Below are 16,161 nucleotides of genomic sequence, written 5' to 3'. Positions count from 1 at the left end.
AGGCGCAATGCTGGCGTTGATACCAGTACCAGTTCCTTTCTTGGCACCATCGTTTCTGAACCGGTCTTGGGTGTAGTCTGTCTTCTGGATAACACTGGCTTGTCCACTAGCGGGATTTGAGAGCTCATCTCCTTAGGGTCTGATGAGACATTCATAGATTGTGCCAAAAAGTGGCATTCGAGCCTTGTGTTTTGTGACTTACACGTCCCAGAAATTGACAGATACACTGAGCATCTGCTAGGTATGTGCAATTCCTCTAGGTAGAAAGGCATCTTCTGTGTCTCTCTTATAAGAGTATTAGTCAATCACAGGATGGGCAGGGCTTGAAAACTGCAGGTTGAGCTTACCATGCTAAGGAGCCCTGTACAGGAGGTCTTTCCAGAATGTGTAGGGGAGAGAAGAGGTGGGGTCTAGCCATCCTCATTTGGTCAAGATGGCTAGACCACCCCGCCCCCCATCCCCCAGTATAGTGGTCAAAGATAAAGGTAGCCAAGGGGTTCTGAAGAATTCAGGAGGTTTGTGGTAAGGTTTAGCTGAAGCTAAGAGCTGATGGCCGGACACTCACTAGGTTCCATCTCACTGCCACGGGCAGTTAAGGGAACTGAGGGAGGGTTGCAGCCACTCCGCCCTTTATGCCCTTGTACAGAAGCCCAAGAAGGCCAGAGTGTGTGCATGGTCCTGATGGGCACTGCTACTCCAAGATTTCTGGTTATGTGCATGAGGCATATGTGCAAGGACACTGGGATCCACACTGATGCATAGTCAAAGCAACAGCAACTTTTTTCACAACAGTATTTACGTCACAATGATTAAGCTTGTTGTGATAAGAGTTCTGAACTTTAGTCAAGTACCATTTTAAAACCTAACTATAGAAAACTCCTGTCCACTAAAAATTGAAAATTATTGCTCTCTGGGAGCAATAATAGTAAGACTTTGCACTTCTATCCTAGGACATCTATGCAGTTTAAAAACATTATTCAAAATAAATTAAGCCACAAAGCCTATTCAATAGTGAAGTATGTAGTCACACTTGAGATGGGGAAATGAGGCAGAGATTAGCTAATGTGCTCAAAGTCACGCAGCAAGCCATGTCACATATAGGACTACTGCTATCATCAAATTGCCTAGTTCCCAGTCTTTTGTTTCAAGCACTAATCTATGCTTCCTTCAATGGGAAATACCCCACTAGATCAAATCATTGAGCAGTGAATTGCTTATATTTGATACTGTTAAAATTAATATTGTATAGTAAACCACTTTGTTTTGGCTGTTTTCTATTAAAATCATTCATCTATCAGAGCACAAATTGCCTTCCAGCTGGACAATTTAGCTATCAAGATTTAAATATTCCATCAAGTACCAAGTGACAAGCTTCCACATCCATGGGGGTGGAGGGGCAATTTAACACTTGAGTGAGGGCAGTTAGATTAGTAAGGTATGAAAACATAAGCAGCTGGGGCGTGAGGACTTTTTAGTAGCGTGAGGATGGAGCTTTCTGGAATCTGAATTGTGCTGCCCTTTTCTTCTCCACCATGAAGGATTAATCTTCATGGCACTGGTATCGATTAATCAATTTGGGCACAGAGAGGGTGAATTATCCTCAGAAAAAGCTACGTGGGATAGTAAATAGCTTAGAAATGCATAAGGGAACAACTCAATAGCCTGGACGGGGTTAAATCTGCAATTTGTCAGCATCTCCTTGAAGGCACCCAGGTCTTGTTGGCACAGGAAAATGATAAAGATTGATAGTCCTTTTTGGAGGTGCTTTCCCTCAAGGTCTGTTTTCATGGAAAGTGAATATATATCACGTATGCCAGCAAAAAAACCCAAAACAAACCTACCCTCAGAATGAGGTCACAATTCCGAAGCCTACAGAATAATTTGAATTTCACACTAGAGCCATCTACTCCCCCTATTTTCTTTATTGTCTCATTTTTTGTTTTCATTTCATTTCATTTTGAAGCCCCCGGGCCCTGGCTCTTCTGCCCATATTCCCCAATCAGGTTCACAGTTTCAGTGAGTGCCTTTTGCTCAGAGAACCTGGAAAAGGTTTGACGTCAACAGTGATTCATTAATAATGACTTTGGAATATTTGTTCAGTTTTTTTTTAAAATCTGGAATAAAAACCACATTCACTGATGCTTGTTGCCAATAAGATTTTATTTTCCAGACTTTATGACAGATACAAAGCATTAGGAGACCCAAAAAAAATGCTACTTATAAACAAACTATAGTCCCACAAACATTAGATACAACTTACGTGTGTTTCATCAAGCACCATAGGCAACTAATTATTAGAAGACCCCTCCTTCCCCGTCCCCAAAAAGAAAATGAAAACCGATCAGTACCAAACAATTACACTGAATATTAAACTTTCTCTTTAGAACATTCTCAGCTTGGGGAACACCTATTTACACTTAATTACCACAAAGGAAATTAAATGGACATGAGAACTTAGTGTTTCAGAATGTGTATTTTAAAATTTCATGGAAGGATGCACCTGACCCTACAATGGATCCATGTAGACAGAGGCTTTTCACCCAAGCAGAGTCCCATTGACCTCAAAGGGGTGCTGTGTTAGCGCAGGAGTGCACCGACACCAATTAGCTTGCAGGATTGGGGCCTTAAGAATCCGTAACCTTAAAAGAACACTATCAGTGTTATTAGGCCAAAAGACTGCCCTATCTTGATAGTTCTCCATTCTGGAAGAGCTTACTGTAGCGCTCCCACTTCCCATTCTCTCTCCCCCGACACACACACTTATTCCATGCTAACTAAATGTTAAATGACTTCTCGACCTGTCTAATAATAAGCTGGGGTACACCCCCCATTTCCAAGGAATGTCACACATAGATAGGGTTACTGTCCACTTAAGTTATATTTTAAATATATTTCCTAATATTTTACCATTCTGGATTTTAAAACTTCCAATTTTAAAAAAAAATCTAATTACTTTCCGCTATTTCTGTTGTTTGTTTACTTCCTACATTCGTCTCACTTTGGATAATGAATATCAGTGCAGTCCGCAACACTTTTCTTCAGTCAGTTTCATTTTCAGGTTCTGTGCTTTAATGTTTGAGTTACAAACACTGCAGAGGGCATATGTTTAAAAAACTAAACTGTTTTCATACAGTATCTAGTGGTCTCAGGGAGGGGATATTTCTGGCAAAATTGTCTTACGAAGTTTAAATGTTGGGCCCCAAGTGAGTTAAACATATCTGCTCTAACAACATTCTGATTAAGAATCCATCAGCAGCAAAAATGAAGCTGCTCCTCGCTGCAGTCTGAAGAATGAGACAAAGTAAAGCCACTCTCCAGTGACCCTTCCAAAAAGGACTTTGTCTAGACCAATGCTTCTCAACCAGGGGTCCGAGGCCCACTGGGGGACTGCAAGCAGGTTTTAGGGGGTCTGCCAAAATAAATCAGATAGTAGGGCCAATGTTAGTCTCACTGGGACCTGAGGCTGAAGCAGAAGCCCGAACAACTTAGCTTTGCAGGTCCCCTGTAATGTGGGGCCCCGGGCAATTGCCGTGCTTGATATCCCCTAATGCTAGCCCTGGCTTTTAATCTACTGCAGTGATTCTCAAACTTTTGTACTGGTGACCCCTTTCACATAGGAACCTCTGAGTGCGACCCCCCTTATAAAGTAAAACACTTGAAATATATTTAATAGCATTATAAATGCTGGAGGCCAAATAGGTTTTGGGGTTGAGGCTGACAGCTCGCAACACCCCATGTAATAACCTCGCGACCCCCTAAGGGGTCCTGACCCCCAGTTTGAGACCCCCTGATCTACTGGAAATGCAGGAAGAGTTGTGGAACAAGCAGGCTGTGGAGTTTTTATAGCATGTTTGGGAGGCCTCAGAAAGAAAAAGGTTGCAAACCCCTGGTCTAGACAGCATCCTTTTAAGACTTGGAGAGCATTTAACAATTTGCAATGAAGAGTTCTAGGCTCAGACATCAGTCACTAGAGTTCTGCGAACTTTTAAAGAAGTCTGCAAATTAAAAGTCCACAGGCTTTTAAGACCAAAACAATCCTTCTTTGCCTGTAGCAGTGGCTCTCTCCTGGGGCTCTATTGTTAAAGTACATTCACCAAGCCCAATCTGGTACAAGAAGAACTTGAAATGAACGTCTAGCTTTTGCAAACTTTTCCCATTCGCTTGCAGATTAGATTTCACTTGTATTTCCCCCAGGGCCGCTCCAGGCCCCAGCACGCCAAGCGCGTGCTTGGGGCGGCATGCCACGGGGGGGCACTCTGCCGGTTGCCGGGAGGGCGGCAGACGGCTCCGGTGGACCTCTCGCAGGCGTCCCTGCGGAGGGTCCGCTGGTCCCGCGGCTGCGGTGGAGCATCCGCAGGCATGCCTGCGGGAGGTCCACCGGAGCTGCGGGACCGGGGAGCGGCAGAGCGCCCCCTGCGGCGTGCCGCCGTGCTTGGGGCGGCGAAATGGCTAGAGCCGGCCCTGATAACCTCCCCCCCCCACACACACACCTTATGAGCCTATTCAAACAGATTCATAACTATGATAGCCAGTTACTGAAACATAATTTAGTCAATGTCTTAAAGAAAGAGACTTCCTTTCACAAAATTTTAAACACATCGGAGACTTCACTCTTTTCAGTTACAGTCCACAGATAAAATAGGTTATATAATAGGTCAGTGCACATTTTTATTATAATAAAGAAAAACAAGCTAATGGCAACTGCCACATTTTCGTCTATACTTCAGCAGCTCCAATAAGCCAGCTTCAGATCTTGCTGAGGATAGATTATACAGACACAGCAGGGTATATGTGATTATCAGGGCACACGAGGAATAATACAACTCCCAGCAAAATCAATGGGAATAGTCCTTTCCTTCCCCAACCCCAAAGCACTGCTTTACAAGTGGTACCCTGACTGCTCATAAATTTACAGCTCCCATATTGAGCCCCAACTTATAACTTATCTGAAAAATTTTATAATCAAAGCTGTATTTGAGAGGCAGACAACTTATCATGAGGACTGCAGTGCTAGGCAAAATCAAGTGTATGTTAAAACTTGTCCAGCAGCATTTTAAGCCTATGCAATTCTCTTAGGGAGGCTTTACCATTTTAGAAGAAATAAATAAAATAATAATAGTGCCAGAAACTGGACTTTTTGCCCCTCTTGATCCCTCCATAGAGGGATTTCTTCAGACATCACTGTTCAAACCTGGGAGAGATTCATCGGAAGACAGAAAGCCTCCTTGCAAATGCTCCATCAGGTGAAGTAACTCCTTTTTTGCTAGGTTTAGACACAATTTAAAGTCCTTGTTATAACAGTTTCACACTCTTCTGAGTACAGTCCTCTAATGTCAAAAACAGTCTCATTAAAAATTAAAGCTGCTAATACTTAAACTATATGAGATGTATCAGTGCTACAGGCCTGGGAAATGGACTGATAAACACAAGCTGTCAAAAACATAGACAAACTTGTTTTTTATTTTAATTAAAAACATGCAAAATTAAGTTTTCTGTGACCCTAAGAAGTTACAAGAGTATAAAAATATTTCAACTGGTTTCAGAAATATCCAAGTCTCTGATCACATCAAAGAGAATACGTATCACCTTTTTTATAGAAAAATATGGCCACAATATACCTAGCCCAATCCCCACATCTCATGTAAACAGCTCTATGCCATGCTAATATCAAGGGTTTGATGAAAATGGTAACTGAAGTCATCTAAACAGTTATTCTACATGTTATACCAAAGGGAATTTCCTCTATATTAAAAAAAAATCAGCTATATCAATTCTTTAAATATTGCAAATGCCTTATGAAGAAAACACTGTCTGAAAAGAGATGAGATAGCAGCAACTGAACAGAACCTTGGCCCAGGACAATGGCCGCCTTGCGCTACATTATCAATATGCCAAACCATTTATGCAAAATAAAGGTTTGATTTTCAAAGCCAGAGTCTTTACGCCTGAAATACACAGTCTGATGCACTTCAATTTAATTTCTGTTTGAATACCTTTGCCTGATAGATTCAGTTTCATAAATGACTGTTTCTCTATCATTACTGATGTGCTGTGTTGTGCTGTGTTGTGTCTCAGCCACAACTGGCTTCCACATGAAAGCAAAAAAGCTTCAGGAAGCCCAGATGGCAGTGCATGCCAGTTACACAATTTAAGTAGGTGAGAGGTTATGAAGTTTCTCTCTTTGTTTAAACTTACTAAGGTGAAATTCACTCCTGTGCCAAGGGCCTACACAAGACAAACAGCACTCAAATCCCCCTTAAGCTTCCAGACTGAGGCTTAACTGGTGCATACTCCTTTTGCTGATCCTGTGCACAGTAGGGGAATGTCACCTTCTGAATAATGATTAACCATCATCAATCCGGCAGGCTAGGCAGATTTCATTTGGCCAGAAAGTACGTATGCAACTAAAATATCTTTTTGCTAAGAAAGCATTATAACACTGTTTTCTTCTAACGCAGTATTTGTTCGAAAGCCTGTAGTGCACGAACTAACAGCATAAGTATAAAGTGTATTGCACTGCAAGCAGCGCTGTCATTTGACTCTTCATCTAATATTGTTCTAACTTTTTTTGTAATGTTCATTTAAGCGTTAAGACTTTGAAATAGTTCTCCTTTGAAAATACCGGCGTTAGAATCTTGAACTAATTTTTTACTTTGGTATTTCAGTTCACGTTTAAGCAGCTTTTGAGTGCAAGATTCCATTGAGTCAGTGCTGTGACTGCTCCTAATGCTCTCTTATAACCTGATTTTCAGAGGGTGCTGAGCATTCATAGCTTCCTACTTAAACAGAAGCGACAGCTGACTGAAACCTCTGAAAATCAGGTCACTGAGGATAAACTATGGGGAATCCTATGGAAGTAAATGGCATCTTCACAGCACTATATTTAGTACAATAGTACAGGAGATTGTAGGTTCATAACTATGTGGCACCAGTAGTTTTGACCCCAAGTTTTATTCTGGTAGGAAAAGCATTGAGCAGTACTTGTTCTTTTTCCAGCCCATCAGGAGATGCAGAGCCTAATCATAGCGGTGTTATCTGAGTCTTGGAGTCTTCAATCTCCTTTGAACTCCTTACATGGTTGGTGCGTTGTCTGTTTCTGAATCTGAAAATGAGTAAGATTTGAGGGCTACAGAACATTTCATAGGAACCAGACATGAGCCATTCCGCTCCCAAGCAAAACCGCTAAACTAACCGAGCTGCATCACTGAAAACATCTTCCAATATCAAACTGCAGAAGAGCCCATTACATTGGGATGTGATGCTCTAGAAGGAACCCCCTTCTGGACTGAAGAGATGATAAAATGAACGTTTGCGAGACTGCGTGTCAATACTCGCTGGTCCAATGGAGATCGTTTCATCCACCCACACAAAGAGCATGTGTTTAGGAAGTGTGTGCATGAGGCTTGTGGCAAAATTTCAGCTGTGCCCAGTAGTTGCAGTTAAAGTTTTATCAATTTAAGAACTTACAAACCACAGATCAAACACCTAGGAAACCCCTAACAGTGACAAGGAGCAGCAGGCATTTCCTCAGGAGTGCCTCTTACCCTGAGAATTACAGACCCTTATGTACATCATGGATAGCCTTTTATAGGCAGTTCCAGCCTTCTCCAAATATTTATTGCTCTTTAAGATCAAATCTGCCCACAGTGCTGAGCCAGAATAACCTGGCTATGTGGTAGGGGAGTTGCACTATGGCTACCACAGCCCCCACTCTTTCCCTGGTGATGGAAGAAGGTAGAAAGAAAATGGCCAGCACATATGCATAGTTGGGCTCAGCTCAGATGTCCCCTCAGCTGCAGCATATTGGAAAACCCTCAGTGGAGCACAAGAGGTTTATATCTGTCCAGGCTCATCAGTTTTCCCCTACCTTCACCCCACACAGCAGAATTACATGCATCCAGGCCTCTCTTCACCCATTGGGGAAGGAAGACAGGATTTGCCTCTCACAGTGTTATAACTGCAATATGCACAAGTACAGTCACTTAAAGCACAAGCCACAATACACAAAGTACAATACTACATCTCTTTTCAGGGATAGGTACGTTGCCTCACCACACAGCCCCTTCTCCCCATCCCCACTGGCACCTGCTGCAGAGCACTATATAAAGTGTCGGTGTCTCATTGGAATGCTAGGAGTTCTGAGAGCAGAGCATTCTGTAACTAACTTATTTTAATCACAAACCGTCCCCATAAAACAGTTATGACAAACGTTAGAACCAACTGCAGATTTGGCACATGGCATCTCTACGCATGTGTGTGCATGCATAAGATTTCAGTTGACACGTTTGTACAGGGTGACCCAAACAGAAGCATCCAGTGTAGCAAGAGAACATTGCATGTTCTTTATAGCTACAGGAAGGAGCGTCAGGGGCGGGAGTGGCGGGTAATCTGTCTCAAATTATACCAGCAGCTCTTTATCTACCAAAAGAAAAGAACTATAAATGCTGAAATCCTGTTTTCATAGTAGAGCCCAATCTCTTTCTATTCAAAGGACAAAGCGTTATTTAAATGAAACAAGAACAATCCTATTAAATGAACAGCCTTTCTATATACTAGAAGGGAAAATACAAAAAATTTGCAATGTTCTCTACATATGATTGTGTGCTACCTCACCCACCTTGTCTCTCTTACATACACATGGTCTAATTAATACAGCATCCGTGTGAGGGATGAAAATATTATCCCTATTTTAAAGATGAAGGAAAGGCACCCAGAGAGGTGTGGTGATTTGCCCTAGATGATGCAAAGCAATTCAGTGGTAGTAGTTGGAACACACCTGAGGCTCCCTCCTGACCCAGTGTATCCTGCTCCCAACCTCTTATTCCAAATCCTGCCTCAAAACAGACGTCTTCAATTTAAAAAAAAAAAAAAATTGGTAGCCACCTATCTTAAAAAAATGATCTAAGACAAAACCGTCCTCCTGGGACAATCTGGATTGTCCATCTATTTAAGATGAAAGTACCCCAGCACGGGACCATGTTTACCCCTGTCTCTTATACACCGGGAGGCCCCCCTGAACATGCTATAAAAACTCCACAGTCCGCCTGTTCCACAACTCCTCTTTCTGAATTTCCAGAAGATTAAAGACCTTGAGGTCTTTAAATCACGATTTGAGGGCTTCAATAACTCAGACATAGGTTAGGGGTTTGTTACAGGAGTATGTGGGTGAGATTCTGTGGCCTGCATTGTGCAGGAGGTCAGACTAGATGATCATAATGGTCCCTTCTGACCTTAAAGTCTATGGGTCTAAAGGCCATGGCTGGCATTAGGGGGTAGCAAGCAGGGCAATTGCCCGGGCCCCCATGCCACAGCAGGCCTGCAAAGCTAAGTTGTTCGAGCTTCAGCTTCAGCCCCCGGCCCCAGTAAGTCTAACACCGGCCCTACTCTCTGGTTTATTTTGGCAGACCCCCTAAAACCTGCTTGCATCCCCCCCAGTGGGCCCTGGGCCCCAGGATGAGAACTGCTGTTGTATAGCGCCTGACACACTGGTTGTGCTTCTATAATAAATACTAACACCACAGCTCAGGCATTCCTGGCTTTGAGTTCAATCCACTGGGCCATGCTGCCCCCAACATACAAGAGAAATTTTGGTCTGTTAAACACTCTGTTTACTGAGCCCACTAATAACAGTGAAGACCTCTACTGTGAGTACTGGAGCCATTCAGGATAACATTTCAAAAAAGGACTCTGACGTCTGAGTGCTTATCTCAAAGCACTGTTGGTCTTGTTTCCAAAAAGTCTGAGCACCCACAGGACTTCAGTTGGGAGTCATGGGTGCTCAGCAAGTCTGAAAGATCAGTCCCACTGTATATCAAGCCAGGCACTAAAAATCAGAGGTCACTTCTGAAAGGTTTGGTCTATTGCAGCGGTTCTCAAACTGTGGTTTGGGACCCCAAAGTGGGTCGCCACCCCTTTTTAATGGGTTCGCCAGGGCTGACTTATACTTGCTGGGATCTGAGGCCAAAGCCTGAGCCCCACCGCCCCGTGGCCAAAGCTGAATCCTAAGAGCTTCAGCCTTGGGCAGCGGGACTCAGGTTACAGGCCCCCTCCCCGAGGCTGAAGCCCTTGGGATTCAGCTTCCTCACCCCCCGGCCTGGGGCAGTGGGGCTTCGGTCCTCCCTCCTGGGGTCATGTAGTAAGTTTTGTTGTCAAAAGGGGGTTGTAGTGCAATGAAGTTTGAGAACCCCTGGTCTATTGGAACAGACCTGTAAAATACTCATTTGTTTAGTGCAATGAGGAAATGATACTGAACTGGTTATGGTTGTACGTTTCAGATCTATGGAGTGAATGAAATCCACTTACCCTTTTACTCTTAGCATCTGGTCAAAGGTCTCAGGGAGAGGATTTCCATAACTTTCTGGGAGAAACAGGGTAAGGATCCCTATCAGCACAGTCAGGCTTCCCATGAGAATGTAAGGCAGGAATCTGTCATAGGCACCTGGCAGAACACCGGACATGGCAACATGAGTTATACACCAACCATCACAACAAGCTCATAGATAGAATAAATATTCAAGACATCACTATATTGTATAATTCACTTTGCATAATTTGTTAGCCAATATTTCCACCTAGAAATCAGCACAAGTGAATCCCAAACTGGAGTTACTTATGTACCTGCCAATCCTATCCAAAGGGTTTTTCAATTAAAAATATGCCAAACGACAATATGGGATGATCACATATCACCAGCCGTATCTCATCTGGGTTGCCAGTTACTACTCTGGCACTAATTATGTACCATTTAACAGCTCCCACATGCTGCTTCTTCAATGTAGGATAACAAATGTCTTGGCAAGATAAACACAATTGTTCTAGTACCACTGCTGGAGGAAGTGAGCCTTCAATAGTCTGTTTATATTTGGACTCAAATCTTAGCCTCACAGTAAAACTTCATTAAATAAAAATTAAACTTCCTCCACTAACAGCACGTTCAAAAAAAACTTGATTAGAAGTGGGGAAAGCATCAGGCCTCCTGTGACAGACAGTGCCCTTGGTCTAGTCAGAATCAGGTTTGGGATTGGAAAGTAACTACTATCCCCAGAAGCTTTACGTTTGTGCACAGGTGTATGGTCAGGATGCAAAATCTGCAAACCACAATAGCACAGAACATTAGGGACCTTTCAGAAAAGGTGCAAACCATGGAACCAGAGAGTATCTTATATAGAATAGATGTACTCTGCACATGACGATATTATCTCTGATTGAAGTTACACCTGTAGACTTTACGAGGTAGAGAACAAAGCTAGGATTAAACACCAAAGATCTCTGGTGTATCAGAGGAAGCCAATGTTTGCGCTTTGATCTCCATCTTCATTCAATAACTGGCTAAACTATATGGTCGTAATTTAGCCGAAGCAAACATCAACAGCTCATGGCCTTCTCCTAAACCTTATCTTTTCCTATTTTAAATATGTGTGACTTCCTCCATCAGTGCGCCACCGTCCTGATGGCAGGCCCATGGGACATAGGAATCCAAAATACGAGAAAAATCACATTTTTTCCTTACTATATGAATAACCTCTGCATTATTATTAATGATTATTTGCATTGCATTAACATTCAAGGATCCCAAGCAGGATTAGGGCTGCACTGCCTTATGTGCTGAACAAACAAAGAGATTGAAACAGAAGGAATTTTTTTTTTATTACAAAGAATAAACAGAAATCCTGGCCACAAGCTGGTAGTTTTGTGACTGTAATAGTTGCTAAAACATTAGATGAGAGACTCACATGGTGATAAATGATTTGAAAATTTTGCCATGTTCAAACACATGGGTGAGACAGTATACGTAAAATTCTCCCCTCACTTTCTCTGTCATCATAAATCAGGATTAATTCTCTTGATGTAAATGGAGTTACATTGGTTTAAAAGCCACTTAAGAGACAGGAGAGGAGAATCAGTCCTTATATATTAGAAAATTATATATATATGAGCTGAGCAGCTGGGCATATAATGGACATATAGCTTCACTAATATCAGTGGAGCTATACTCACTTAATGGCAGCTACAGTTCTTGTCCATAATGTTTATACAAATATTTAATCATGTGAGAATGCAGAGTAACAGGAAATTTATTATAGGAGCAGCTGAGTCATCTGACAAGTCTCATTGCAAGATGCTGTTTTTCACTGTTTATAGCTTTGCCAAAAGGGAACCTTTCAGGCTGAAGTTTTCCATTCCAGGTGTCTGCTCAAGCTGAATTATTCATTGTTGTTATTATTATTTTAAAGTTTCAGCAAAAATGGTTCAGCTATTTCAGAGAAGATTAGGGAAAACATAAGTTGTTTTGCCCATGTTAAGAAGGTTAATGCAATTGTTTTGCTGGGAACCTTTACCATCTCCAGGGGGAGAGAGGGGTGCTATCCTCATGTCCAGAACATGTCTTGTGCCATCCCAGCAAATAACCACCCAAATTTGGCCTAGTTACAAGCCTCTGGAAAACACCTGCAGGTTACATATGCTCAGTGGAGTCTTGCTAGAAGCAGCTAAACCTCTGAGGCTTCTGTTCTCCTTGAGTATGTTCGAGTCACTCTCAGCTCCCCTCCTGTGACAGAGTGCATGTGGGCCATCCCCACAGAGCAGCTGAGGACTTTCCAACCCAGGACTACAGTTGTTGAAAAGGATTTGTCCTGTAATGGCTGCTCCTAATTAGGGTGGGGATAGGTTTTGGAACTGAGAGCAGGGAGCCTGTCTCAAGAACTCCCCTCCTGGCATTCAGACAGTGTGGAGGAGGAACCTGTCTGATCTGAATGTTTAGGGGACAAAAGCAGGGAAAGGAATAGACATGGACAAGGCATCTGCTGAGACTGGGTCTGTCTGGCAAGGAGACTGGAACTGGAAGCGGGAGACTGGCACTGGTTGGGCAAGGAAACTTGGAGTAGGAGGGTGGAAAACTGGGAGCCAGTGAGGAAAACAGGGGAGGAGGACACAGACTGGATGAAGAGCTTGGGGGAAGAGTGGGACTGGAACAAGGAGCCGGGAAGGTGGTGGGAGGCAGAGATTGGATGAGGAGTCCAGGGAGGGAGACTGGGAGTCAGTGGGGTGGGAGAGGAGAGACAGATTGGAAGGGGGATGTCACACAGCCAAGTGGGAAAGGGCTCACTGTTCCTTACAAGCAACTCTTGTCTCAGACTTAACAAACTCACTACACCTAACACACTGGTTTCATGATAGTTATCCATAAAGGGTAGCATGAGAGGTCTCTACTGAAAGCTTGTAACTTATCAAGACTCATAATCATTGTGCGATGCGTATATGGGTAATAGTAACATTATTCTTTAACTATATTTAAAATTATACCCTTATGGTCTTGAAGTAAAAGTGAGTCACCATGGGAATGGTGCTGGCCCATTCAAGGGAGAGGGAACTCTCACCTCTCTCTTGCTAGCTGATTACATAATGTTTTGCTCAGTTGTATACCTTTGCACCAACCCAGAAAAATTAAACATAAAAACCACTTGGAAGCGACAAGGAAGGACAGAAGAGTGAGGGGGGCGCCCTGTCTGTGAATAAAGACTGATTCAGTATATCACAGGGTGGAGAAAGACATTCTACATCCGTCCACTGAGGTGGTACCTGGATGAGTGGAGGTGCTTTGTGAAAGACGGGGTCCTAGCTCCTTGGGGCTAGCCAGCACTGCAAAAGACTGAACTTTGGAGTGAGAATCTACTTTATTAGCTAGGACAGGTAACGATGAATAAGGGTAGGCCCTACTTCACATTTTATGATTTTGTTTCGTATGGAACCATTTGTTTCCATCACTCCACTTGTTTCTGTTTAAGAAGAAAAATGGAGATTCAAATAAATTCTCTTTTGTTTTACTACCATTGAACAAGTGCTGTGTGTGATACAGGAGTCGTGGGCTAGGTGAAAACTGGGACACACTGTTTCAGATGAGCTGGACTTTCTGTGGATATCCAGTGATTAGGAGCTGGACTCCACAAGTGGACCCTTTGAAGGAACTTGCGGGCTGCAGTGCATCCACTGTCAATCTGCAGGTGTAGCCCGGAGGAGAGCGCTCATGTGCCTGACAGGCTGGTTGTGTTAGGGAGCTAACACCCGACTGGCACAGGCACTGGAGAAAGCTGGCAATAAGGTGACTCACAGCCCTCCGCGCCCCGAGAAGCCACACAGGGGAACTGGGACTGACTGAACAAGGAGACTGTGACTGGTTGGGAGGGGCGGGGATGAGAGGCTGGCACTCACACAGTGAACCTGGATGGAGAGACTACGACCGAGTGGGCAAGGAAACTGGGATGGGGTGAGACACCTGAGGAGCAGGGATAGCGACTGGGTGGGGATAAAGAATGGGACTGGGATACAGAGCTAGGAGTAGTGAAGAGACCAACTGGGACAGGCTGGAAGGGATAGGACAGGAGAGGGGTCAAGCTTGTGGGGAAATGTGCACAAGGGTCCATATCTATTTCATTCCTTTTCAGAACCTTGAATGGAAACCAAGATTCCCGAGTCTCACCATTTCTCTGCTACCTGTGAAGTCCACTGGCAAAGTGTGTGTGTGTCTCATCCCCTACTACTGCTGGTCCACACAGTGGATCACAAGCTACTATAGCTAATAGTTACTCTGTTAGATCTAAAAGTTCCTAGGCTGCTGATGAACTTGGGGGTGTCAATATGATTCCACTTAATGGAATTTCTATTATTTCAATGTGCTTTTTTAGAAACCAAAGAAGTCGCAAACAGAAAACACCAGGGTTGCATACACCAGGGTTGCAAACATTAAAAACACCAGGGTTGCAAAATCAAGCACTCAAAAGTGCCAGAATTAAGTCTGTGCAACTCGACCCTTTTATACTTAAGCATTAGGATACAGTCTTTAATTACTTGAACACATACCATTTTTTCTGCAGGACCCATCTCATTCAGGATGGTCCTGATCTAGAGATGAATCAGGGTTCTGTAGTGAAGGAGACTTATCTGTTAGGACTCCTGCTTCATTTGCTGCAGAACTTGGAAGTGGTGTAATGAAGGAGGCAATAGATTGTAGGAAGAGACAGCATGTTGTCTCATATCTAAGGCAACTGAATGCTGCTCTGAAGAAGTGGATTCTATCCTTGCCTGTGACTCAGTTTCTCTATGTAAGGCTAGTTAAATCACTTAGACCAAACTTCTCAGAGGTGGTCCCTCAGTGCTTCACTTAAGACCCTGGGGTCTGATATATAGGAGTGCTGAACACTCACAGCGGCAATAGAAATCAATCAAAGGTCTGCTTATAGCATCATGTGGCACTTCATAGGTTAAGGACTCTGAAAAAAAAATCAGGACCTACCCATCGCAAATTGAGCAACCAAAATGAGTGGATACTTTTGACTTTAATCTCTAGGTGCCTCAGCTCTCCATCTATAAAATGCTATGTGAACAGCTAATTAAAGACTGCCGTAGTGCATACGCACAAAGGGGCTGAATTTCCTTTTACTTTTGAGTGTTTGACTTGGCAGCCTTAACATTTCTTTTAACATAGTGTTTTGTGTGTAATTTGATATATTATATGTTCACACCACTGTGTACACATTATACAGCATATTTTCTAAGTACCATTTTCAGTAAAGTATAGATGCCAAGAGATTATCTGACCTTCATCTGCCTGTTTTTCAGCATCTGAAAAGTCTCTGTGCTCTCTTCTACGCTGACCGCCAGGGCCAGCTCCAAGTTTTTTGCTGCCCCAAGCAAAAAAATGTTCCCGCACCCCCCCGGCCCCATCCCAACTCCGCCCCTTCCCCGCCCCATTCTAACCCCTTCCCCAAATTCCTAGCCCTGCCTCCTCCCCCGGGGGTGCCGCATTTCCCCTCCTATCCCTCTCTCCCAGGCAAGCCTGGGAGGGAGGGGGGAGAAGCAGAGTGGCAGCACGCTCGAGGGAGGAGGCGAAAGTGAGCTGGCGGCGGGGGGGGGGAGCGGTTCCTCTGCCCCACCCCAGGGTTACTTCCTGTGGCCCTTCCCACGCTCCCCACTACCACAGCTCACCTCCGCTCCGCCTGCTTCCCTGAGCGCATTGCTGCTGCTCCGCTTCTACCCTCTCCCTCCCAGGCTTGCCACAAAACAGCTGATTTGCGTGGCAAGCCTGGGAGGGAGGGAGGGAGGAGAAGTGGAGCGGCGGCACTGGAACGGAGGTGAGCAGGGGGGGCGGTTCTTTTTGCACCCCAA

The 16,161-nt window shown here is 43.9% G+C and overlaps 1 protein-coding gene across 4 annotated transcripts in view; it reads right to left on the bottom strand.

Moving 5' to 3' along the window:
* Positions 1-16,161, bottom strand: part of SLC22A4 (solute carrier family 22 member 4) — a 95,939-nt gene that overhangs the window by 25,933 nt on the left and 53,845 nt on the right. For 3 of the 4 annotated variants that reach the window (XM_030571625.1, XM_030571628.1, XM_030571627.1), the window contains 2 exons: positions 10,303-10,438; positions 4,434-7,102 (listed from right to left, as the gene is read on the bottom strand). In XM_030571625.1, the coding sequence (XP_030427485.1) occupies positions 7,021-7,102; positions 10,303-10,438 (218 nt within the window). In that variant the 3' untranslated portion in view covers positions 4,434-7,020. Of the gene's footprint in view, positions 1-4,433; positions 7,103-10,302; positions 10,439-16,161 lie in introns of those variants that run through there. The other variant, XM_030571626.1, reaches the window with a different exon arrangement.

This window comes from Gopherus evgoodei, chromosome 8 (genome assembly GCF_007399415.2).
Source record: "Gopherus evgoodei ecotype Sinaloan lineage chromosome 8, rGopEvg1_v1.p, whole genome shotgun sequence".
NCBI classification, from domain to species: Eukaryota; Metazoa; Chordata; order Testudines; family Testudinidae; genus Gopherus; species Gopherus evgoodei.
This window is presented reverse-complemented; position numbering and strand designations above follow the sequence as displayed.